Raw genomic sequence first — 24,879 nt, forward strand, 5'->3', positions numbered from 1 at the left:
GTATGATAAGTTCCTAGAACTCTACTGCTTAATTCTGGATATCATTTTTTCAAGAATCACCCCACATTCAGCAGTAGAAATACGCTTGGAACATATAGGGATACCAAGGTACCTGAAAGGCAGGGAACAACGAGTGAATCCTGAAATAGCCAACACTCTAACAATCTCAGTTTCAGGCATGCCACTACAATAGATTGCAGATTTAGTCTCATTTGGAATAAGTCCCGAAGTCTTTGAGAACAATTTGAGCCCCCTAAGCATCCAAAGAATAGAAACAAAATCTCCATGACAGAATAATAATAAATCATCTGCAAAGCATAAGTGATTCAGCTTTAAACCAGAACACCTATCATGGAATTTGTAAACTGAGGATGAGCCAACTGTAAGCATAATTCTGGACAGATATTCCATGCCAAGTACAAATAACAATGGAGACATAGGATCACCTTGTCTCAATCCTCTCTTAGCCGCAAAGAAGCCATGCATTAAGCCATTGATCATCAAAGAATATCTTGGTGTTCGAACACAAATCATGATAAGCTGAATAAATTTAAGAGGAAACTGAAAAGCTGTGAGCATCTCTTCAATAAAATCCCATTCTATAGTGTCATAAGCTTTCCTCAAATCCAACTTGATCATACAACATGGTTTGCAATTTTTCCTCCCATAATGTCAAACTAAGTCTTGACATATCATGATGTTGTATGCTATGTGTCTACCATGAACAAATCCCCCTTGATTTTCTACTATTAAGTCAGGTAAAACTTGCCGAAGTCTTGAAAATATCATCTTGGATGCTGCTTTATAGATGACATTACAACATGCAATGGGTCTGAAATCACAAACATTATCTGGGAAAATAATCTTAGGAATGAGAGTAATAGTTGTATTATTAATCTCTTTGAGCAATTTACCTAATTTGAGGAATGATAGAACAACTGCACTAATCTCCAAACCCACCAAATTCCAGTTATCTTGTTAAAAGTAATTGCTATATCCATCTGGGCCTGGAGCTTTCATTCCTGAAATTTAAAACATAGCATTCTTAACCTCCTGAGTTGAAAATTCAGTTGTAAGAATCTGAGTATGAGCTGCAGTGAGAACTAGGCCTAAATTCATAATTAACCGAGAAACCTGCTTCCTTTGTATCATAACTGTCCCCAGCAATCGTTGATAATAATCCAAAAAAGCCTCTTTTTTACCAGCTAGAGTATCAACCCAATTGGCTCCCTCATTCTTGATGGACATAATCCTGTTTTGTAACCTCCTAGCCTTCAGAGATGCATGGAAAATATGAGTATTCTCATCTCCATTAGCCATCCAAATTACTTTAGCTTTTTGAGCCAAGAACATCATGTAAGCTTTATGGTAATGGAGGAAATTTTCTCTAGCCATTTGTTCTTGATTAATAAGACATTCATTAAGCGGATCCTTATGCAGTTTTTCCTGAAGCTCCCTCAGTTAAAGATTTGCCTTAAATTCTGTCTGTTGGATATCAAAAAAACCTTCTCTATTAATACCCAAAAAAACCTGTTTCAATCTTTTCAATTTAGAAACTACTTGAAACATGTCAGTACCAACAACTGGAATATTCCAACTAGTCTGAATCTTGACTGCATAAGATGGGGCTTCTTTCCACATCCGAAAGTATCTAAATGGTTTCTTCTCCATTGCAAACTCCAGGTAGAAGTGAACAAGGACTGGACTATGATGAAAGATCCCTTCCGGAAGAAAAACAACTTCTGAGTTTGGAAAATAATCTGTCCATTGTGAATTAACCAAAGCTCGATCAATCTTTGAATAAATCTTCTCCTCTGCCCTCTATTTGTTATTCCAAGTATAGAAGCATCCTGAAAATTTTAAGTCCTCCAAGTGACAGAATGACAGGCAATCCTGAAATCTGCTAAAGAGTTTAGCAGTAACCTTTTTACCTATTCTCTCATGAAGAGAAAGAATCTCATTAAAGTCCCCTATCACCATCCAAGGAACAGCTATAGATACAGCCAATTCCTGCATATCTTTCCACAATTGTTCTCTAGATAATTCATCATTAAAACCATACACAAAAGTGATAAAGAAACTTCCTGCCCGATTTGGTACTTGTACCAAACAGTGAATCAACTGAGTAGTACATAACCTAATATCCAGATAATACACTTTCGGATTCCAAGCAACTATTATTCTACCTTTATCAATCCAAGGATTATTATTAGTGAAACACCATCCAGAAAACAAACTAGTATAAAGGGAACCCATATTTTTATTCTTCACTTTTGTTTCGAGAAGACTAACCAACCCAACATTCTTTGAAAGGATTAAATGTTTAATCTCTCGATGCTTATGTTGGCTGTTAATCCCTCGTACATTCCAGCAAAGTATCCTATCCATTGAGTATAGAGGGAACTCCCCCCCTCTCTTCCTGTATTGGTCCTCTGTAGCAGGTCTGTAATAGAATCATCTTCCAACATTTGAAACTGATTTGTCACACTAGTTAAAATGGCATTAGATTCCTTTATCTTAACCCCTTTTATCACTGTCTGAAAACCTTATGCATCTATATTTTCTTGACTTGAAAGTGGCATTGAATAACTCTTTTTAGGAATCCATGCTTGCTTGACTGATTTTCTCTTCCTGCATAAATGAGACTCATGTCCTAAACCAGAACAAATTTTACAAGAAATGGGTTTCCATTCATACTCCACCTAAATGTCTACTTCCTGATCAAATTCATTCATAAAAATTATTTGAGTAGGAAAATCCTGAGCCATGCTAACCTCAATAAGAATTCTGGGGTAGACTAGACGATCTCTGTTTTTGGTAATGTTATCGACTTGGATCGGCTTCCCAATCTGACCCAAAATCTTGAAAATGATCGATCTCCCCAATATTTGATATCTAGATGTAACGCCCTGGTTACCCCAGAACAGTTACGGTGAACAATGAACCGGAAATTTGACCCGCTACCCGAGTCCTTTGGTTAAAACGTGATCTAAGTGTTATTATCAGGTTAAGGTGGAAAACCAGTAAAAAGGAAAGGATGCATTTCATTAAGTAAACAAACTGCTCATGAGCCTTTCAAAATGTTTACAAGTAGTTCGTAATACAAAAGAGTCGCTACTGTTTCAAATTTACAATCTCCGCCGGCCTAAGCGGCAAAAATAGGGTAAACCCATAGTCTCTCTGAGAACACCTTGACCGTGGCGGTCAAGCGGCCCTGTATGTACACAACGTCGCCCAAGCTCTCCACTCAGGGTTGGTTAAGCTTCTCTTTTCCCTTACCTGCACCACATAGCACCCATGAGCCAAGGCCCAGCAAGAAAACACAATAAGACATGATATAATATCAACAACGATCATAATAACCACTCAGGACTATCAGTCCAAACAGATAGGTGACAATAGCCAAAAGTCACAATAATGAGCATCGCTCCCTCTAGCCATGTGACGATAGGGTCACCAGGGCTTAACGGGTAAATGATTCTTTCATAAGCTTGCTTAGGACAGGTGCAAGGGGATTAGTCACCAACATAACCTTCCTCACGACCCTAGAGTCGAAGCTATGGACAACGTCCCTTAGCCATGTGACAAACGGTCACCGGGGTCATATACCTTGGCTATAGACATCTGGTCGTAGACCAGGCAAGCGCTTATAAGTTCTTCGACCTTAGGGTCGGTCCCGCATTAATGCCATAGAGCCATTCAATGTGTGATCATCGACTTTAGAGTCGGTCCCTGACTAGTCAGTGTCTCAACAGGTAATCAGCGTTCACTAGCATTTAGTATGCAATCTGTGGATGCCAAAAATCCACCCAGAAAAAAAATCCCTAGTACGTGGTGAAAATACAAGGCTAAAGGTCACTTAGTCACACTATCAGGCCCAGACCTATAAGTCTTGTGAAGCCGGGATATTTTCCCAAGGGAAGCATCACTTAGTGGGCCATGAAGTGTGGCCTTTGTGGATGTCCAATATCCCATGCCCATAAAAGAACCAAGCCCCGCAAAACGCCCCTGGGTACCCAAACTCACGCCCCAGTAGCATCGGCCTCGCGAGGCCTCGCGTCCGAGCGAGGCCCCTGATGCGCACGCCTCGCGTCCGAGCGAGCCCCCGCCTCGCGTCCGAACGAGGTCCCTGACGCGCGCGCACCTCGCGTCCGAGCGAGGCCCCTGCTGCACACGTCTCGCGTCCGAGCGAGCCCCCGCCTCGCATCCGAGCGAGCCCCCGCCTCGCGTCCGAGCGAGGCCCCTGGTGCGCCCGCCTCGCGTCCGAGCGAGGCCCCTGGTGCGCCCGCCTCGCGAGGCCCCTGACGCGCGCGCCTTGCGTCTGAGTGAGCCCCCGCCTCGCGTCCGAGCGAGGCCCCTGGTGCGCCCGCCTCGCGTCCGAGCGAGCCCCTTGATACGCGCGCGTCGCCTCGCGTCCGAGCGAGGGCCATGATGCGCGCGCCCCCTTCGCGCCCCGAGCGAACTGCACCATCGCATGGCCACGCATGAGGAAGGGAGCCTCATGACGCATGGCCTTGCCAAGTAGGGCCTCGCGTAGCCTCGCACGGCCTCGCCACGCATGGCCTCGCCAAGAAGGGCCCCGCATGGCTTCGCCAAGTAGGGCCTCGCATGGCCTCACATGACCTCGCCCAAGCATGGCCTTGCGTGGCCTCATAAGAGGAGAGGGGCCTCGTGAGCAGCTAGGGAGCCGAGTCACCAAGGAGGTCGCAAGGAGGGCGTCTCGCCACGCATCCTTAGACGTCCGCCAAGGCCACATGCCTATCAACCGAACTCATGAGTGACCTCGGGAGGCTTAAGGAATCTCATGCCAAGGATCCAAGATCTCCACCTCACGCCGGGACCATAACACATGCCCAAGGTCCCATTCCTTACACCTTGAGACCCCTATGCTTAGAGGCTCCAGTACGAGTCGAATGGGACACATTTGTACGACCTAGTACTGAGTACGGATACCAGTGCCAGTGGGACTGCTGGGGCCAGAGTCATGGTCCGTACGTCTACGGCCATAGGTCAGAGCCGACACCGCTACCTCCTGCGCCACGACGCCTGCCACCACTCATCAGACATGGGTACAGACAAGTAGTGGGGGCATTCTCCTGACACCTGCTCCAGTGCTGGATGTACGACCCCAACCTCTGAAGCCACTATCCTGCCAGAGTACTTATGTACCACTTGGTCTCCTGGACCACCATGTATCCCAGGCCATCAGAGCCTACTATAAAAAGGACCCTTCTCCCACATGGGAGGGGGTTGGAAAATTCATTGTAAGAAAAGGCTGTTGAGAAATATACCAAGGCTTGCTCTATCATTTATCTGTGTTTACCTTTCCTTAAAGTTTATTCACAGTTCTTATATAAACATCACCTGACCTACCTTTGAGTTTTTCCGATCTAATTTCGTTGACGAGATTTCACCGTCAACACAATCCATGTCCACATATATCAACCAACATGCCTCAATAGCAAACCTTGCATGTCATATACCTATACAGGGTGCAACTGTATTCATACACTGCTTTCTTACCTTAGGTTCGAGTGAGAAGTATGATAAGGACGACCCCTGAGAACGATCGATCTTTTAGTTCCTTAGCGGTTACCTAATCACAACCAATTATAACCTCCATTATTGAGAATCCATAACAATAGGGTCTTAACCTAAGCACCACCCTCAGGACCTCGAAACATGCCCACACGGTGAGTAGATTCGATCCCGGGCCTTAAGGATTGAAACCCCAAGTCAAAAACCCTTAAAAACACTTAAAATGGGACTTAGAAGGAACAGGGTAGCGCTACAGCGCTCAACCCCTAGCGCCACAGCGCTATACTCAGAACCACCCAAGTGCCAGAAAGCCTCCTGAGGAGCGCTATAGCTCCCTAAGGTGGGCGCTGTAGCGCTACCTCCAGACCCAATCCCCCCTGAACCGACCTTCTTCAACTCCTTCGATTCTAACTCGATTCTAACCGACCTTCTTCAACTCCTTCAAATCCTATTCTTGATGCCAAATGATCCCAAAAACCATTCTAACACACCCCAAACATCACAAGCATGGGAAACCTAGCCAAAACTCCCAACAAAACCATGAATCCACCCTAGAAATCTCAGCTGCAAAATAAAACTAGAACAGAGCAAACCAGAGAAAACCACGGTTAGAAACTTACCCAAAGCTCGGCTTATGATGGTCTTCAATGGTGGAACACACTCCCAAACTCCCAAGGCTTGCTTCCCAAGCTTGAATCCTCAAAATTGGTTCAAAGACCACAAAAAAAGGTGAGGAGAAGAAGGTACGGGAGAACTCTTTTGCATACTCTGTTTTTCCACTTTCTTCAGCTGTCAAAGGTTATATCTATCCTAGGGGTGAAATGTCCATTTTACCCCTAGGTCAACTAATAGTTTCTAAAGACTCCCAAGGGCATATTTGGTACTTTCCTCCTATCCCGTTAATCATAATTAACGCTCTCCAATTCCCGCTATTCTCAATAATCTCAAACACCAATAATTCACAACCTGTTACCCTTTATCTCCCGGTAACGCTCTAATCATCAAAATCACCCCGAGACTCAACCCAAGTCCCGACACTTAAACCTGTTGTGACTAAACTGCTAATCAATATTCTAAGATCGTCTCATGTCGAATAGCTCGAACAAACCCACATCATAATGTGGTCTCAACACATATCATCGACATGCATACAATTAACATTATATTATAATATAATTCTCATAAACACATTTAATGGCATAATTAAACAATTATGGCCCTCTCGGCCTACTAATCCAGCCATTAAACCACATTAGGGAATCTGGGGCATTACACTAGACCTCCCAATTGAATCCAAGTTGAAACTGAAGAAATGTCTTCTTTAGAGAAATCATCAACAGGATTCCAAGGATTCATAATCAGAGGTTTTTTGCCAAAGAACAAGTAACCCCCATCCAACACACGATCACGATATTCCATGGCCAGAAAATGAATAATGAAAATACTTGAAGAAAGGATTCCTACTTTGTCCACCTGATCTTTCCATAACCATCTCACGAAACCCTCTAGGACTCGAATTGGGGGATTAGCACCGAGCACATAGCAAACAATCGAAGATTGCCAATAATTCATCTCCTCAACAATATCCTCCATATCTATTTTGATCCCTGGAGTCTTCTCCTGATTCATAGAATAACCATTGCCAGCCACATTCTTCCCACTGTAACTAGCACGATTCTCACCAGACGAGTTAGAATGTAAAATCGGAGAAGAAGCATTCTTACCCATATCCACATCCTGCGTTGCTTACTTTGAAACCGATAACCAATCCTCCACATTCATGCAGACTTCTTGTCGTTGTACTGGTATTGAAGCATCAAGAAACCGCCTCGCACTTGCCTCTTGCTTATCCTCAATCACCTCCAATTCTTGAACCCCTAAAATAACATCCATCCATCGAGTTTTGATGACCCTATCAGTAGATGAAGGTCCAGTTTTCTTAATCTTGTTCTTCGATTTGGCTTTCCCCCCATTCTTTGATCCCTTTGCCATGGCACTGATGAGAACACCGAGAGAGAAAGAGCGGGAAAAAAGTTTTTTTGCTCTGCCTCATTTGCTTTAGGGCAAGAGGGAGATTGTTTGGATTAGTGCCCTTTACATATGTATTGAACAATGTTTTATGAAATAAATAATTGAAATGAATTTTAGTGTATAGTTATTGTTTATTATTCTTAATATTAGAATAATATCAGAAAATTTCCAAATTTGTTATTGTGACTAGAATATTGTATTGGTACGAGATGATTCAGATTGTAAAGAACGAATTTAAATAGATTGCAAAAAACAAAGGTATATGGAATCTTTGGATTGAATACTGTAAGTATGGTTAACTAGTATTATGAATACATGTAATCTAGATCTAGATTACCGATGTAGTAGGACATCTTAGTGGAGGTACTTTGTATAAAGTGGTTATACATGAGCGAGACCCGATATGTTATTAATAATTAATAATATTATTTACTTTATAAGTATTAATTTAACATATTAATAAGATGATCATATACAAATTGATCTTAATTCTGAAGTTATTATGAACTCCTGTTTATGTCATATGAGTTCTTTAATTCACTCGTTATAGTTTGTCAGAATGACCAGGCTGAAAAATTTTGTTTTGGAAACTCATTGATGTAGATGGTTGGGGACATAATATACAAATATGAAATTTATACCTTTCCGAGAGGAATCGAATAATGGTTATCTTAAGGGTTGACTTTTGGAACTGAAAGGTTACTAAGCTCAAATTCATAAATTAGTTTATGAATTAACCTTCACCAGTAAAGTTAATAGTACTTAAGGAAACAATATATAATTAAATAGGTTAAACGGTAATTAATTCCTACTTTAATTATGAATCATTAATAGATGATTGAATTGTATGTAGTGATTAAATCGATAGACACTTTTTATATATTTAAAAGTACTCAATAAATAAATATCTATAATTACAAAAGTGTTGTCTCATATTTTTAGTGGAATAATATTGAGATTAATAAATTAAGGTGTTGACGGTGAAATCTCGTCAACGAAATTAGATCGGAAAACTCAAAGGTAAGTCAGGTGATGTTTATATAAGAACTAAGAATAAACTTTAAGGAAAAGTAAACACAGATAAATGATGGAGCAAGTCCTGGTATATTTCTCAATAGCCTCTCCTTACAATGGATTTTCCAACCCCTCATTCTGAGGGGTCAAGCCCCTTTTATAGCTGGGCTCTAATGGCCCCTTATACATGGTGGTCCCGTGAGACAAAATAGTATAAAAGTAGACTGTCAGGGTAATAGCACAGGTGGCAGTGGTGTGGGAAGAGTGGTGGAGCAGAGGATCATAGTGTCAGCCTGGTACATAGTCAGAGGCGTGCATATAGTGCCTCCACTCTCTGGACTGATCCGTACCCCCACTACCTGTGTGGTACAGGTGTCAGGGTCATGCTTCTGTCCTCCCCATGGTTGTACGTCATGCACCCGTACACATACGGGTACTATGTACCCAATGGTTATTCCACGTCCTACTAAGTGTAGGGAAGCTCAGGAAGAGAGATAAGGCTTCTTCAACGGGGCCTGCTGCGTGTGTGATGAGGCATGATGCCTACAAATGAGATGAGGGGCTTATCTTGTGAAACCATCACTTTGCATCCCCCATACTACGAGGCTCCTGATATATGGCCGAAGGGTGTTTAGTGGAGGCTATGTCTCTTGAGGCCTTTGACGTGGCCGGTGAGCGAGGCGAGGCACACGTGGCCCTTGGGCGAGGCCTTTGGGGACGAGGCCGCTATATACACGCGTGATTCTTGGGCGAGACCCTTGAGGGCGTGGCCGCTAGGCATGCGCGACCCTTGGGCGAAGCCTTTGGGGGCGAGGTGAGGTGACCTCACTGCGAGCCCTTGGTGTGCGAGGGCGCGAGGCCCATGTGCGCGCGAGGCGCATGTGCGCGCGGGCGCGAGGCCCCTGGTGCGCGGGGCGCGAGGCCCATGTGCGCTCGGGGCGCGAGGCCCCTGGTGCGCGCGGAGCGCGAGGCGCATGTGCGAGCGGGCGCGAGGCCCCTGGTGCGCGCGGGCGCGAGGCCCCTGGTGCGCTTGGGGCGCGAGGCGCATGCCTTGGTGAGACATGGGATACATCCTAGGTGCGAAATGTCTTCTTGGCGTGAGTTCCTTGGTGTGGGACACCTCGGGGCAAGGCTAGGCGCATGAGGTGTTGGCATGCGCGGGGTGCAACGGGGTGCTGCTAGAGTAGTGTTCGCGAGGCTGGGGCCTTAACTTCGAGGGGCATGGATAAGGGCCATGTGTGCATGACAAAGGCGTCTAACAAGGTGATGCGGCTTGGGGGCCTGGAATGACCTCGTGAGGCCTAGAGCCCTGCGAGTGTTTAACACTTTGATGGCCTATAATAACCTTCTGCCTTCATCGCGTACTTGGCGCCTTTGGTGCCCCTTAGCTGTTTACTTCTTTAAGGGACTAGAAACTTCTTTTGTTTTTCTTACTTGGTGGATTTTTGGCATCCACATAAGGTTATTATATTAAAGAGCTTTAATTAATAATCTAAATTTATTGGAGCTTGAAATTATATGTCCATAGGTCCCCGAGATGGCTCTATCAGCATTATTCAAGATAAGAGTTGAAATTGGGAAGAATCAGAAAAAGTGAATATTTGGAATAAATTTGTTCTTCAGGGTCAATTATGTAATTGAGACAAATTAATTAATATATTTTTTAAAAATTATTTTTTAAATAAAATGACATTTTCGAAAATAACATTTGAATAATTAAAATAATTTATTTTGAATTAATTATTTTTATTTATTTAAATAATGTGAAAAGATATTTTTGATAATTCAAATTGGATTTGAATTTGAAATTATATTTATTCATTAATTAATCTGATAATACAAGTTATTAGGTTTAGATATTTTTGAATAAATAATAATTAAAAGAAAGTGGTTGGAACACATACCTGGAATCAGGGATGTGTTACACGCCAACTACAGTGCATGGATTGTAGTTGGCGTGTAACAAAGTCCAAAAATGTGTCTTGGATATTTCTTTAATTTATTTAATTATTTAATAATTGGTTTATAATTTGAATTTTCAATTTTAAAATTTAATTAACGCTTTTATAAATCTATAAGAAAGAAATTATTTCATAATGAAGATACGCTTAATTGAGAGAATATTCTAGAGAGAAAATTCTAAGCTTTTCATAGAGAAAAAAATATAACGTAATATTTTTCTATCCCTGAAAACTATCTCAGACCTAATATTCCAAGATATCATGAGTTGAGTACATCTTGTGAATAATAAATTTTCCCACCATTACTCTACGCGCACACACACGTCTTGAGGTGTAGAGATACATTTTGGAAGATCTTAGTCTGAGTATACAAAAGACTGCTTTGGATTGGATGTTCGTTAGAGTTACTAAAAGATAGCAAGGATTCTTGATTGTTCTACAACTGGTAAACCCTTATCTTTTTCTTTCTCTTTGATTAATATTTTGCATGTTAATGGATCCATCATTTAAAGATTGTTTAAATTTTTTTTTTTGAAATCTCTGGGCCCACCACCCCGTGCTTTCTGCTGCGCACATGGTAAACTAGTTGCCAACAAGGTCTACCTGCTATAGTTATGATGTCCACTCCTTCCACTGGAGGCATTATGAGTGGATTTTTTGGAGCAGGTAGGATTACATAGGGTTTGGTTGATTGCCCGGAGCTGGTCGTTGATTTGGGACAACCTCCTGGTTGAAAGCTACTCGATTTCAAGCATATTGTGCTAACGACCCAGCTTAAATTAGTGTCTCAATCTCGTCCTTCAATTGACGATAACCATCTGTAGTGTCACCAATGTCATTGTGAAAACAACAAAACTTTTTGGGGTCTCTTTTAGCTCGCTGATTCTTCATGGGCTCAGGCTTTTTCCAGGGAAGGCGAGCAGAGTTAGCTAGGTATATGTTTTCTAGTGTATCCTTTAAATTAGTATACACTGTGAAAATAGAAACATATTTTTCCCCAGCCTTGTTCTTCTTGGCCCTTGCCTGGTCGCCGTCATTGTTCCCCTTACGCTTATTATTACCGACCTAGTTGTTGTTGATAATTGGCAAGGCTGGTGCTACCGTATTAGGCACTATTCCAATGGGCTGAATTGTGGCATGGTTTGCAGCCACCATTGTTGATTCTGTCTCCTTGAGATTTATCCATTCTTGAGCACGAGACAAGAACTCATCTGTGTTCTTGACTCCTTTTCTTTAGAGGTCTTTCCACAAATATTCTCCTTTGATGATTCCAGCTCGCATGACCATAAGCTTGGCACGGTCGTTTGCATCTCTGGCCTAAGCAGTAGCATTGGTGAATTTGTTTATGTTAGCCTTAAGAGATTCAATCGGTTGTTGTTTTTCGCTAAGGAATTAACTTCTACCCACTTTTCCTTAGCAGCTCAAAGTTGTTTCTTGAAATCTGAGGACAACTGATTCCAGGAAGTGATTGAGTGTCTTTGAAACTTTTCAAACCACATTTTTTCAGCCCCTGGGAACAAAACACATCAGAGATCGATGCTCACATTATGAGCTCGCATCAAAATGTTAAACATCCCGATGTCGTTAGACAGGTTAGTGGTCCCATCATACGTTGTCATGTGAGGCATCTTGAACCCATGTGGGTAAGGAGCTACGAAAATATGGGGTGCAAAGGGCTCAAGCTCTTCATCAGAATCATAATCGTCATTCTTCTTTTATGATAGAAGGGGTCTCATTTGATCTTCAATTAGCGCGAGTTGTTCATGGCTTGGATCATTTATTTTCGATTGATGGGAAGCTAATTATTAGCTCCCACCCCTGGCTGCATGTTATCCAAGCTATTGTCCCTCCAAGTGTGAGCTCGGTTATATGGGACATTCTTGTCTTCATGCCTAACAATAGGGTTGTCCCTTGGCTGAATATAACTTAGTTCACGGACTTGGCTCTATTGCCTTCGATGTGAGTTAAGATGCTCACGCAGGTCGGGTTGATAGTTACTGCAGATACTATGAGCATAATTTAGGTGATCTTTCAGGTCGGGTTCTTGCCTCTGAGATAAAGGGTTATGAACACTTTCCGACCTGTTCTCCTGACGGCTCTCTATCTAGTAGCTTATTTCAGCAAAGCTTACCCCCCGTGGTTGTGGTCGGTGATGTTGGTTATTGATTTGGACTTTGATCCAGTGTCACGAGATCGAGTGACATGTGTGAATTCTATCTGAGAAGAATTTCTTCAAGCTTGATTTAAAGGAGTCGAAGCCCAGGGAGGTGAGAGATGATGTGAGGGAGGATACCGTATAGGATAAGCGACTGGTCGACCACTTACATTCACAATCTGAGGTCGCCTTTCATCCACCACAACCTTTTTTTCTATTGGTGGTCTCTCCTCTTGATTTTGATTGTTGGATGAGACTCGAGGTGGTGAATTTGGGGGAATCCCATCTCTGTTTGCTCGCACCGAATTGGTCTTAGCTCCCTGAGCAGGTTGTTCATTCCTGGGAGCTTGTCCCGAAGGTATGGAGCTGGGAGTAGCGATTCTGACCGAGCGACTAAGATTTGCGCAATTACGTCCATGTGACTTGGTCCTTTGAGAGCCACCAACTCTCTTCCCAATATTTGGGTCAATTACAGGGGGTAATCGAGACATTATCTCATCAATTCACCTATTGGGGTGGGCGAGCTGATCCTTAAGCTCAACATTCTCATGTTTGATAGTACCACGTAATACGAGGAATAATAAGTTTCCCTCATGGGACGTGTCAACGAGCTGCCTGTATCCTGATTGTTCTCAACATTGTTTTGGGGATGTTTCCCAACACGTCGGGAAGTACCTTCTCCAGTAGGGATTGGCATTTGATGGTCTATTTAGTCAATAGGCAGGGCTTACTCATCCTCCCGCATCGATCTTCAGGTCACCATCACCATCTTTTTCAGAACTTTTGAATAAGAATCTCAAGCCTAATTTTATCTTTCAATGAAAGCACCAAACTGTCAACACGCTTTTTTGTCAACTGAGAATAAAGAATTTTGGAAGAGATGATTAGGCTTGCTATAAATCGTAAATAATTGACACACACTTTTACGTGGTTCACTAATGACAATCCACTGTTGAGTCTATTTTTAATGCAGTTTTTAACATGTGTTTAGAGCGCGTTTGAGTCTTTGAAGCGGATTTGTGCGATATTATGTGTGTGTTTGGTGTGTGTTTTCAGGGTTCAATAGTAGATAAAGGGATGGCGCAGATGTGGTGATAAATATGTTGAAAACAAGAAGATTTGAGAGATTTCTGCATGGAATATTGAAATGTGATGTTCAAGGGTGTCTAGAAGGATCACAGCAGTCACAACAGGGTTTAAAAAGTGATTGAATTTTTTTTGTGATAGAGCTGCGACACTTGTTAGTGGGGTTGCGACGCTCAATGGTAGGGCCGCGACGCTTGGACAAGTCAGAGACTAAAAATTGAGTTATTTGAGACAGGTCGCGGCGCTTGGTTGTGAATGTGACTGAATGAAGGGCATTGTCGTCCTATTTGGCTTCACAATTTTAGGGTTTTGTATTAAATACATTTTTTTAGAAGTTTTAGATAGAGGATATCAATTTTTAGGAAGGGAGGCAAGGAGAACGATTTCAGAGATCAATTTTAGAGTTTTTTTTCCTCTACTTTAATTTTTTTTATGTTAGATTTTAGTTTTTATGGATTTCGTTGATATGTTGATGAACTAATTTCAGTTTTAGGGTTTCTAATTGATTCTCTTGAATTTCTTTGATGAGTTAATGCAAAGTTTATGATTTCTTTTCTTCTCTATTGAGATTTGTTCAATTTGTGGCCTTATATGTGATTGATTAACCATCTATTTCCATAATTTATACGATTTTGAATCAAAATCTGAAAAGTGAGATTTGAATATGCTATAATTGTTCAAACATAAATTTAATATTGAACGAGAGTATCATGATTATTTGTGTGGTTTTTGAGTTTTCAGTCTTAATGCTTCCTTTATATGAATTTATCATAGAAATATAGAGAATTCTCATTTAGGTTGAGTTTAATATTTCGTAATCTGAATATTAGAAGTTTTGGTAAACTTGCCATCTTAATGAAGAAGGAAAATTGACACTTTTCCATTGATAAATAAAAGGAAGGATAGTTGATGAAATTTAATTCTCTAATTTGTTTTATTTCCTGAATTAATTCCTTGTGTTAGTAATTAAGCGTTAATTTAGAGTTCTTTATAATTGTTTATTCATTTATCTTGATTATTAGTTTATTTTGACAAATGTTGAGTATTGATCAATCAAATAGAAATTGAAATTAATTGTTGGTAATTGACATATAGTCTTTGTGGACGATACTCGAATTTACCAAACTTTATTACAGTTGTGATTACGTATAGTTGCATGGCATAAATTTCGCAACATCCACATAGTCCACGAGTCAATACTATTACTATATTTTTCTCAACATGATTGTTTAAGGCAATTTCTCCTGAATTTCCGTATACCAAAGCTTTGTCCATTTTCTTGTCCATTCCCTCTTTATTTATAGGAGATTAATTGATAGGTTTTGGTAATTTACAAAAATAAGTAACCATTTATTATGTTGATTATATTAGTTGCCTGATTAAGTGCATTTAATATGCAAAATCGTAATAATATTTATACAAATGTAAATCTCAAGCCATCAGGGATTCGTATTTGTACCTCATTCCTATCAATCATGAGCTGAATACTTACTGTGCGAGCTCAATCGCTCCATGATAGTTCGATCTGCTTATCAGGTTACACGAGCTATGTTTAGGCAACCTTAGGATCTACCTAAACAATCTCCTTGATTCCTCGACGACCTATGCTTGGACGAACCTAAGCATCTGGTAGTCAGCATCATGAATTTGGAACTAAAGAATTATTCATTAAATGTTGCACACTTATATCGCAAACAAGAACACTGTCATCGAACAAGAACTGTCATCATGAGTTTTGAGTTTTGATAATTTTTCACCTACAACAATTACAATAATTAGTTTTGATTTGTTAGATAATTATGAAAAAAAAATTATAATATCAATTATCAAATATATTTGAGTTTGTTGAAATTATGTATAATAAATTTAAAATATAAATATTAAAGTATTTTATTTTACTAGAACTTTTATATTAATTTTTTAAAATAATGTATAAAATGTAATCAAATATTCATTCCCGAGCTCAATTAAAGAGGCTACAAGTTTCCATACAATCCTATCTTCCCCTTGCCATTTCCATCCATCAAATAATTAGGCTCAGTCAGCAATTTGTCGATTAAGTGAAAACACAGTATCTCGTTTTCAGAAACCCTAAAATAAATTATCGTCAACTTTTCTTCTTCTTCTTCTTCCTTTCCATTTTTCACAGATCAACGCTCGTCTCCTTCCTGCCATATCCAGGTTTACTTTTATATATGTAATTATTATCTCGGGTATTGGAATCATTCCGTTGTTTGATTTTCTTAAGCATTTTTTAGCTTATAATCTTGGTTTCATTTTGTTCCCTTTTGATGTTGAAAGCCGTTGTTATTTGAGGATGTTGTGATTTGTGGGACTTCTTGTTTTGTGGTTTGTCAATATTTATTTGACTTTTTATCGTATGCTGTTGTAGCCCTTTACAAATGATGTCTAGAGAGTTATGTAGAGAAGTGTGAAGTTGGATTTGGGTAGAATTGATAACATTTCTGTTTGCATATTGGAAGAAAAAGTGTGAAATTGATGAATGGTCATGTCTTGTTGAAGTTGTTGGTTTCATTGTAATTTCATCCATTAACTCAAATATACAGCTTGTAAATTGATGGTTATCCACTAACTCAACTTAGGTTGGTTATGTCTAGTTGAAGTTGTTGCTTTCAAATCCACTTATCTAATATATTGTATTGATCAGTTCATTTGAAGTAAGTACATCAGTTGTTAGTATCACTTCTTGTTGGAGCTAGCAGTATTTATTTTTATTTTAATTTTTTAATTTTTTTTAAAGGTTAGAAGAGGAGGAGGAAGAAGAAGAGAAAAGGTGGGTTGGCTTGGAGCTCGGGTTTTGATTGACGGAAACAATGTCGGGAGGAAGCTCAAGGTCCACCATTTACATAGGTCACTGTTCCCTTTACCTTATTTACTTTTATTCCTTACTCTCTTTTTCGACTAAATGTAATAATGGATTTTTCATGAATTCGTCAGTCGCAGAGAAAAATGCTTTTCGGGAACGATAGTTTGGGGAAAATACATTGGTGTTAAATTATTTGCATTAGATCTAAGATTGAACTTTTATTCCAAATTTTCTATTTTTCTTTATTATTGAAATTTACTTTTTTTTTTCTTTTTCAAATTTTCTAGATAAGAAAATTGTTAGTGTTTTTTCTTGAAGAATTCAAATCAAGTAAATTTTAAGCTCTTAAGCTGAAATAGAAGAAAAAAGTAACAATCGGTATGAACTCAATTGAATTAATTTGGATTTATATAGAAGCCAAAATCTGGGAAAGGCTGACAGATAGGGAAGGAAGCAGAATAAATATAATTGTTAGTTTGTTTAGTGTAATAATCTAATAGTTTTACTATATGTTTTTTTTTCTTTAATTTGTTTTGTATTGTATTGTCCTGACTTTGTTATATGTTTCTGCATGTCTAATAGGCAATTTGGATGAGCGGGTTAGTGAGAGGGTGTTGTATGATATTCTGATTCAAGCAGGGCGAGTACTTGATTTGTACATTCCTCGAGACAAAGAAACTGATAAGCCTAAAGGTTTTGCCTTTGCTGAATATGAAACCGAGGAAATTGCTGATTATGCTGTCAGGCTTTTCACTGGTCTGGTCACTCTCTACAACCGGACTCTCAAGTTTGCTGTATGTTCCTTTTTGTTGTGCTCTCCATGGTCATACTCTCTTCAGTGGATTATATGCGTAATGGATAATGAGATATTTATATGATTAAGGATTTTATACTATCATAATGATTAGGTTATGTTTAGGATTAGTGTTAACCTTATGTTGATTTCTTAGGGCTGTTTCTAGTAGAGTTAGAATTGCTTATCTGTTGAAAGTTGAGTTAGAGATTACCTTCTTCTTGCTTAGAATAAGGTGCATTTTAGTGAGACTTCATGTTAGCTGAAGATTTTGTTAACAACACTTATTTTTTATGAACAGATTTCTGGCCAAGACAAGCCGTCACTTAATATAAATCCTGGAACTACTCCCACATCAAATGTTCCTCATAAACTGAGATCTCATCCTACACCGATTAACGAAATGGAACGAATATCAAACAGATATACGTCTTACCCTGTAAATTTCTCTCAAGGTGATTGACGTTTGTAATAATTATTGAGTCATTTTTCTATCCTCTTCTTAATCAAATTGCGACTAAAATCATATTTGAAAGTTGCTAAATAATATCTTTATTTCTGTATCAGTGCATCCTCCAGGTGTAAATAATGGAAACAATTTTGACCATAGTCGTCAAGTTTTTGGGGCGAATTTGGATAGCATTAACCGTTCTAGGTTAAGTCGCTTTGACACGAGTAATCCTGTTTCTTACTCTACCTACTAAAGTTGCTATAATATTAGTGTAGGTTAAAATCTCATTTTGGCAACTCTTTATGGCCTCAAATTAAATGGTATTCTAGGCAGATATTGAAGATAGCCTGTAAGCTCCGCCGCTGGAGTCAATGAGCTAATTTAGGTAAGCTAAGTTAGATGCCATTGTCGAATCTTGGTTGTTGTCTACCCATGTATGTGTGTGTATACAAGACTCGCCATATCTAATAGCAATTCTTTTTGTTCCGGCTTTTTTTTTTATTCTAATAATGCTACTATTTAATACTGTACTTTAAATGTCAGAACCAAATTAGCTATCAATTGATGTTTATTTGTTCTTGTGCTCTTGGCATGTTGAGTTAGAAACATAAATACCAAATAAAAGGAATTGCTTCAAATGCCCATAACTAACCATTTGATAAAAGTCAGAAAACTAGGTCCTGTAATGGAGAAAAAAGACCTCTAATGTTTTCTTTTTCCTGTAACATAACCACCAAACCAACCATCATTGTCTTTGAATTACATTCACTCCACTTAGCTCTGCGACGCTTGATACAGAATTAGAATATGCATCAGTAGGCCTTTTGTTTTAAGAATAGCAAATTAGATTGTGCATCAATCTATTACAAAATTAATTGTAACCCAAGCACTAAAACATCCAATAAGATACCCAAGTAAATAAGGTTTTTGGCAAAATGACTTATTTTTTAAAAATTATTTGATAATTTTTTGCAAAGAGACATCCGACACTTCAGACAATTTCATTTTTTAGACAGTTGATCATAATTTTAAATAGAAATCATTTTGCAAAAAATTATTAAAACTAGGCCAGGGTGCTTCAGAGTAAATGTTAGCGTTAGCTTTATTTGCAAGGCTTGGTTCATGACTAATCCTACATGGACAATAAATAAATTGTCCTAGTATAATATAAATGATTGTTTCTTAATGGACAAATGTAATGTCTCAACACTTAGCACAGGGCACCGTAAATATTTGACCCTCAAACCCCCAACCAGAAAACTCGATTTTTTGCAAAACTCATTGACTTCGGGTGAAATCTGATCCGAACCCGACATGGTTCGGGTTTTAAAATTGAGGACACAGGTTCGGGTGAACCCGAACATAACAAAAAAACAATTCAAAAAAATTAATGTTTTTTTCAAAAAAAAATTACTAAGGCCCAATTTGTAAAAAAAAATCAACATTATCAAACTAACAACAAAATTAAAAACAAAACATGTGATTAAAAAATAAAAGTGTCAAAAAAATAATATTTTTGAATTTTTTTTACCAAGACTCATTTTTGGACCAATCTCACCCGAAACCCGAGACCCGACCAAACCCGAAACCCGATATCACCCCAAAATCGAAAAATTTCAGACCGGATTCGATACTACTTTCTTCCATCTGAAACCCAATGCACCCGAAACCCGAAATCCCAACCCATGTGCACCCCTACGAGACACAACGCATATAATTCTTATTCTTGGTTAGCCAATCTTTCTCTCTAAATTCAGCTTGTGCTGTTCTTATGGTTTGTACTACGTGAAGGGATCTAAGACTCCATTAAGCTCTCGAGAAAAGAAATATCTTGCTGCTCCTACGATGAAGAATTTTATTTTAGTATCTTGCAAAATAGCTAACAAGATTTCAGTTAGACGACTTTATCCAAGGGAAGTTAAACGTAGTTCAAGTTTATTCACGCGAAGATCAGTTTAAACCCACACACCAGCTTCTTCTACTACATTTGTGTTTAATGAAAATTTCTCAGCTCAAATAACTGATGATATAAGCAAAATGGGAAAAAAAAAAGTTGTGCATTCAAACTCAGTGTCTCAACTTTCAACAAACTTCTCAACATTATGCTTTAACTTAATTTTCACTTCATGTTCGAGATCCAAAGGACATCATAGGAAGACCAATAATAAAATTACCGGATTGTTTATTGAATTATTCAGAATTTGAATCTTTAACTTCAATTTCACTAAACCTACAATAAAATACTTGGCATGACATATTTCCTAACTCACTAGTCATAATATGCAGAATAGAGTCATTGCCAAAAAAAAATACCATGAATCATGACCAGTATACAAATGGAGGTCCATAGATAATCCTGTTTCCTTACATAACACATCCATCTTACCTTGAATGATTTCCCTCCTACAAATTAATCCTCGGTTATAATCTATAATAAAATTTCTTTGTTTTAGAGCAATGCAGACATGTACACAAAGTGAAAAAAAATGATTGGGTAACAAGATATTAACAGCCTGAGTTTTGAATTATGGTGTAAGATCCAACAGAATTTCTAAGTGCAATGATCCCATATTTCAAACTGCACAATGGTGCATAATCCATGGAGTAAATATTTGCTTCAGAGGTAAGTAGACTGACTACATAGAATGAACCCGTATCATACGTGGATACATATTTGTCCATTTGTGCACGCATATTATGTAGTATCAAGTATGTGTGTTTATGCTATCCAATGATGTTTTCAATGATCGTAAAAACAGGTAGAGTTAGAAAAGAAAGGCTCTAGCTTGTAAGATTATACACGAGTACATATGTGCTCATACACATTAGGGGATTAGGCATGCATGCACAATCTCTAGGATGCTCAAAGTTATGCTATCAAAATGACAAGAAACATACAACAAAGCAAATTAATTTTCATTGTTGTTCCAGAATTGCCTTACCTTGGCCATCAAACGTCTGATAATAAGTGGTGAATTCAAATTTACATAAGCTGCACAGCACCTAGGCATCACCATCTTACATATTATACCAGAGGAGCTGAATCAAATGAATGAAGAACTTGCTCCAGTACTGTTCTTGTGTGGGTGTCCAGTGGGTTCTCAGGTTTATCAGAGTGAGAAATATTAAGAAGGTACAGCTTCTTTGAAGCAACAAATGCCGCTGAAAAGACCCTCTTCATTCCTCCCCTGGTGCTATCAACCTTGTACTCAAACTCATACACTTGCGAACCTCCCTGGCCTAATCTTTGTGCAACTGCAATTACCTCAGCCTCTTTGGTACTTTCCTAGATAACAGAAAAAATTGAGAAAATGGGGACTAAACTTTTCCAGATAGAGAGAGAACACATAAAGAAAGAAACTACATAAAGCTCAAGCCAGTATCACTCCGCCAAACTTATTTACATTTATTTCCCAACAAGATTTAAAAGGTTGACTACTATCTATGCTCTTTATACGTAGCAGTTGCAAAACATCAGCTGGGCAGTACATTGCTATCAATGTAACAACAAAATGTCAACGTAGCGTATTTTTTTTTTCACATGAGAAACAAAAATGGCGATGAAGATTTCAAAAATGATACTTAATAGGGATAAGGTGCCCCCAAAAGAGAAAAATTGAGAACAGAATTACTGAATAAAACTCCATTCCATAATCAAATTCAAAAACAAAATATTCAACTCTTTTCACATCAATTACCTATAAAGCCACCCAATACTTCAAGCTTCACCACAAAAACTCAATATCTTCTTGCTTATCCTAGAAGATATTATATTTCTTTCCAGCCACAAAGACCAACTGTTGTGCACATTTTTAGCACACAAAACGACCAAGAGTAAATGCGCAATTTTGCTTGAAGAAAAATGCAAGTTCGTATCACTTAATTCAAGCGATGAGCTAATCCTAGTGAGGATATTAGTTAACGAGTGGTAAAATGTATGAAGGCAAAGTATAAGCTTGTGGAGTGCTCGCGTATGATGGTGCTCTTGTGATCTTACAAGAGAAATTTTCAGTTTTCTCAAAACCTCCTCTCCTCTGCTGCATCTCACAATCTAACTAATTCCAATAGCAACAGAAAATCAGCAATTTGTGTGACTTCCCTTCCTTGGGATTTTTGAAAAGATGAAGCTCCCAAGCCCAAACAATGGGAGCAGAAGCTTGCTACTAGTGCATATGCAACTCTGAAATTCTGAATAACGCATTAAACCACTCTTAATAAAATTAGCTCATCATTGAGCCAAAAATCTTCTCCAACCAACAAATGACTAATAAACTCCATGGCATGGACTGGATTTAAAAATCCAGATAATAGAAATTATCAACACATATTAATAAGTTTAGCTATCCATTCTATGTAGGTTCCTAACAAAGTCTAATAAATGAAAGTAGGTTTTTAACCCATGAGTTATGTTGAGCGACTAGGCCAACAGTTTGCTCCCATTATGATATGTGCACTTCAAGTATGCACCAAAACATTACACACAATGACACAATAACTATATTTTTTAATATTGTGAGTCTCATCTTAAATAAATATAATTGGTTGAAAAAAATGTAAAGTCAGTTTTTTTTTAAAATATTTTGAAAAATGTGAACTCAAATGATAACCTTTTCGCTCTACATGGTTCTACAAGATATATACCATTATTCCATGAAAACAATGTTATGGGTGATAGTATTTGACTTTGATATATAATCTATTAACCAAAAAGGAAGCATTTGAGTTGCTCTGCATAGGATTTGACTGAATAAAAATGCATCATATCTGCTTATTTAAAAAGATTATCTATTCCTGAACTTGTCTAGCAGTTGCTGTGACACATTACACCGTTGTTACCATTTGAGTTCACATTAGACATTACACATTACACAGCAAACAATAAGCAGAGCTGTGACTTCTTATGAAACCCAACCATGCATCTCACACAATAAAATAACCTATGCAAATCCTGTCTATCAGGCCTTCATGGCTATTCCATGGAATTTTTCTCCGTTTTCTGATTACTTATCATTTTGGTAGAACTTTAAAGCCTTGGAAAGATATTCTATATACTGAAACCTGACAATGTAAGCTATTCCACCACGAAACTATCAGTATTTGAAATATCAAATTCAATACCTTGCGCCTTTCAGCGTGTATAAGTTTATCAACCACAAATTCAGGACTACCAAACTCTGTGAGAGCATTAAGACGAATTGGGTTCACCAAAACTCCAACATTGTTAGTACTTCCCTTATCAGCCTCCTCAAACAGAATAGTTGCTCCTGCTTTTTCAACCTAAACCATCCATAACCCAACCAAGAAGCTTATTTAATTACAAGGAAAAAATCTAAAATAAGAAAGAAAACCCTGAAGAGAGTAAAGTGGGCGGGTTACAAACTTGAACACCTTAATCCAAGAAGAAGGCCTGAGGAGAGTGAAACCCTCCTTTGAATCAATGTACCTCTCAAGCTCCAATTCTTGCGCAGACATGGCCATTGGCAAGTTTGGGAAAAACCCACTTAGAATTAAGGACAGGGATGAGAGACCGAGCTTCCTCTTGCCCAAGCATGATAATAGCGGTGGCTCTCTTTGAGCTTCATGGCGCCTGGGATTCAGAGAAGCTCGCGGGACTGGATTTGGGAATGCCGGTAATAAGAAGATATTGTAGTTAATGGAGGAAGCACACGTCCATGCCTTTACACCCATTGTTTTTTCTTTAATTACTTTCCGTAGCGTTTTGTGTGTGAATAATATATGTAATAGTGGTGAGGAGGCACAATGCCTGTTTTTATTTTATTTTTTGGAAAAAAAATGAAATATCATTTTTCATTTTCCAGAAATAGCACTTAGTTTTTATATTGTATGGCGGTTGCTAAACTTTACGTGTTAGTTTCCATTTTTTTTTTTATAAATTGGTCCCTAAATCTTTTATCTATCCAGCTGTGACCCTAATGTTAAAACTTTAGGAAAATTTCACTCTTTATGCTTAATAGTCTCTACTATTACCAAAAAATATCACCACTATTGACTCTTTCATTTTGATCCTAAACATTCCACATATACCAAAAATACATCTTCCATTATATCACGAAGACCAAAACCCTCTCTTCCTCTCTCTTTCTTTCTTTCTCACGAAACCTTCACCAAAACTCATGGTGAGTACCAAATTTCTTGTTGAAATTGTTGTTAGTCATCTCCATTGTCTTTGTAAATATCTCAATATCAAAGACAACATCCATTTTGAGGGATTTTGGAAGAGAAAAACTATGGGTAAAAAGATTGTTCATTTTTTTTGTATTAAGTACTATTTTTTTTACTTTTTTTTTGCTATTTCGAACAGATTTGACTATATATTAGTGTATTTTTTGGGTTTGTTACAGAGATTTTGCGATCTGCGTTTTTCTGGGTTTTCTACAACTTTGTTCAATAACAACTTGATAGGGGCTCGATACTATGTAGAAGACAATTAAGTTGTGAGCTTGATGTTGCTTGATAGTGGCTCGATTATAGCTCGATATGTATAACATTAATTTCTCGATGGTGCTCGATAGGGGTTCGATTGGACCCTTGACTATTTGGTTTAGTTATATCTCGATACGTGCTCGATGAGAGCTCAATAGGGGCTCGATAATAGGCAGATGGTGTGTATTCTGTTAAGATCTCGATTGTTGCTCGATTGTGGCTCAATTGTGAATCGATAGGGGTTCTCGATGAAGCTCGATTAGTGCTTAATAGTGGCTCTATAAAATGTTTGTTTATGGTCATTTTTGGTGATAAACTTGTTATTCGATATATGTTCGATTGAGGTTCGATAAGAGCTTGATAGATTTATTTTTTAAGCCTGAAAAAAAATTACAATTTTTTTTTAACAATTTCTTGGTTTTTTTTCATTACAAGTTCTATTGTTTATGTTTTTGTATCTTACAATGGTGTTTGAGAAATAGAAGGGAGGAAGTGGATTTTCAAGGATGCTTAATTCATGGTGATACCGTTGGAGAATGATGTAACGTACTTGCAACTTCTTGACATATTGCATAAGGA

General features: G+C 38.5%; 2 protein-coding genes across 3 annotated transcripts; one reads left to right on the forward strand and one right to left on the reverse strand.

The window, feature by feature from the left end:
- The first annotated feature begins 15,758 nt into the window (after positions 1-15,758).
- LOC133799532 (uncharacterized) lies at positions 15,759-18,349 on the forward strand. 2 transcript variants are annotated; one of them, XM_062237542.1, is made up of 5 exons: positions 15,759-15,966; positions 16,547-16,656; positions 17,195-17,406; positions 17,707-17,860; positions 17,973-18,349. In XM_062237542.1, exons 2-5 carry the CDS (start codon positions 16,620-16,622, stop codon positions 18,107-18,109), a joined length of 540 nt encoding a protein of 179 aa, XP_062093526.1. In that variant the 5' UTR covers positions 15,759-15,966; positions 16,547-16,619; the 3' UTR covers positions 18,110-18,349. The 2 variants fall into 2 exon arrangements, with proteins under 2 accessions (XP_062093526.1, XP_062093530.1); XM_062237546.1 differs by having other exon boundaries at positions 15,766-15,966; positions 16,552-16,656.
- A 2,272-nt stretch (positions 18,350-20,621) lies between these two features.
- LOC133799525 (psbP domain-containing protein 2, chloroplastic) lies at positions 20,622-23,605 on the reverse strand. The gene is made up of 3 exons (XM_062237537.1): positions 23,245-23,605; positions 22,975-23,133; positions 20,622-21,142 (listed from the first exon to the last, which is right to left on the reverse strand). The coding sequence occupies exons 1-3, from the start codon at positions 23,542-23,544 to the stop codon at positions 20,882-20,884; spliced, it is 720 nt and encodes a 239-aa protein (XP_062093521.1). The 5' UTR covers positions 23,545-23,605; the 3' UTR covers positions 20,622-20,881.
- Between the last annotated feature and the right edge of the window lie 1,274 nt (positions 23,606-24,879).

The sequence above is a fragment of the Humulus lupulus genome, chromosome 1 (genome assembly GCF_963169125.1).
Source record: "Humulus lupulus chromosome 1, drHumLupu1.1, whole genome shotgun sequence".
Classification (NCBI taxonomy): domain Eukaryota; kingdom Viridiplantae; phylum Streptophyta; class Magnoliopsida; order Rosales; family Cannabaceae; genus Humulus; species Humulus lupulus.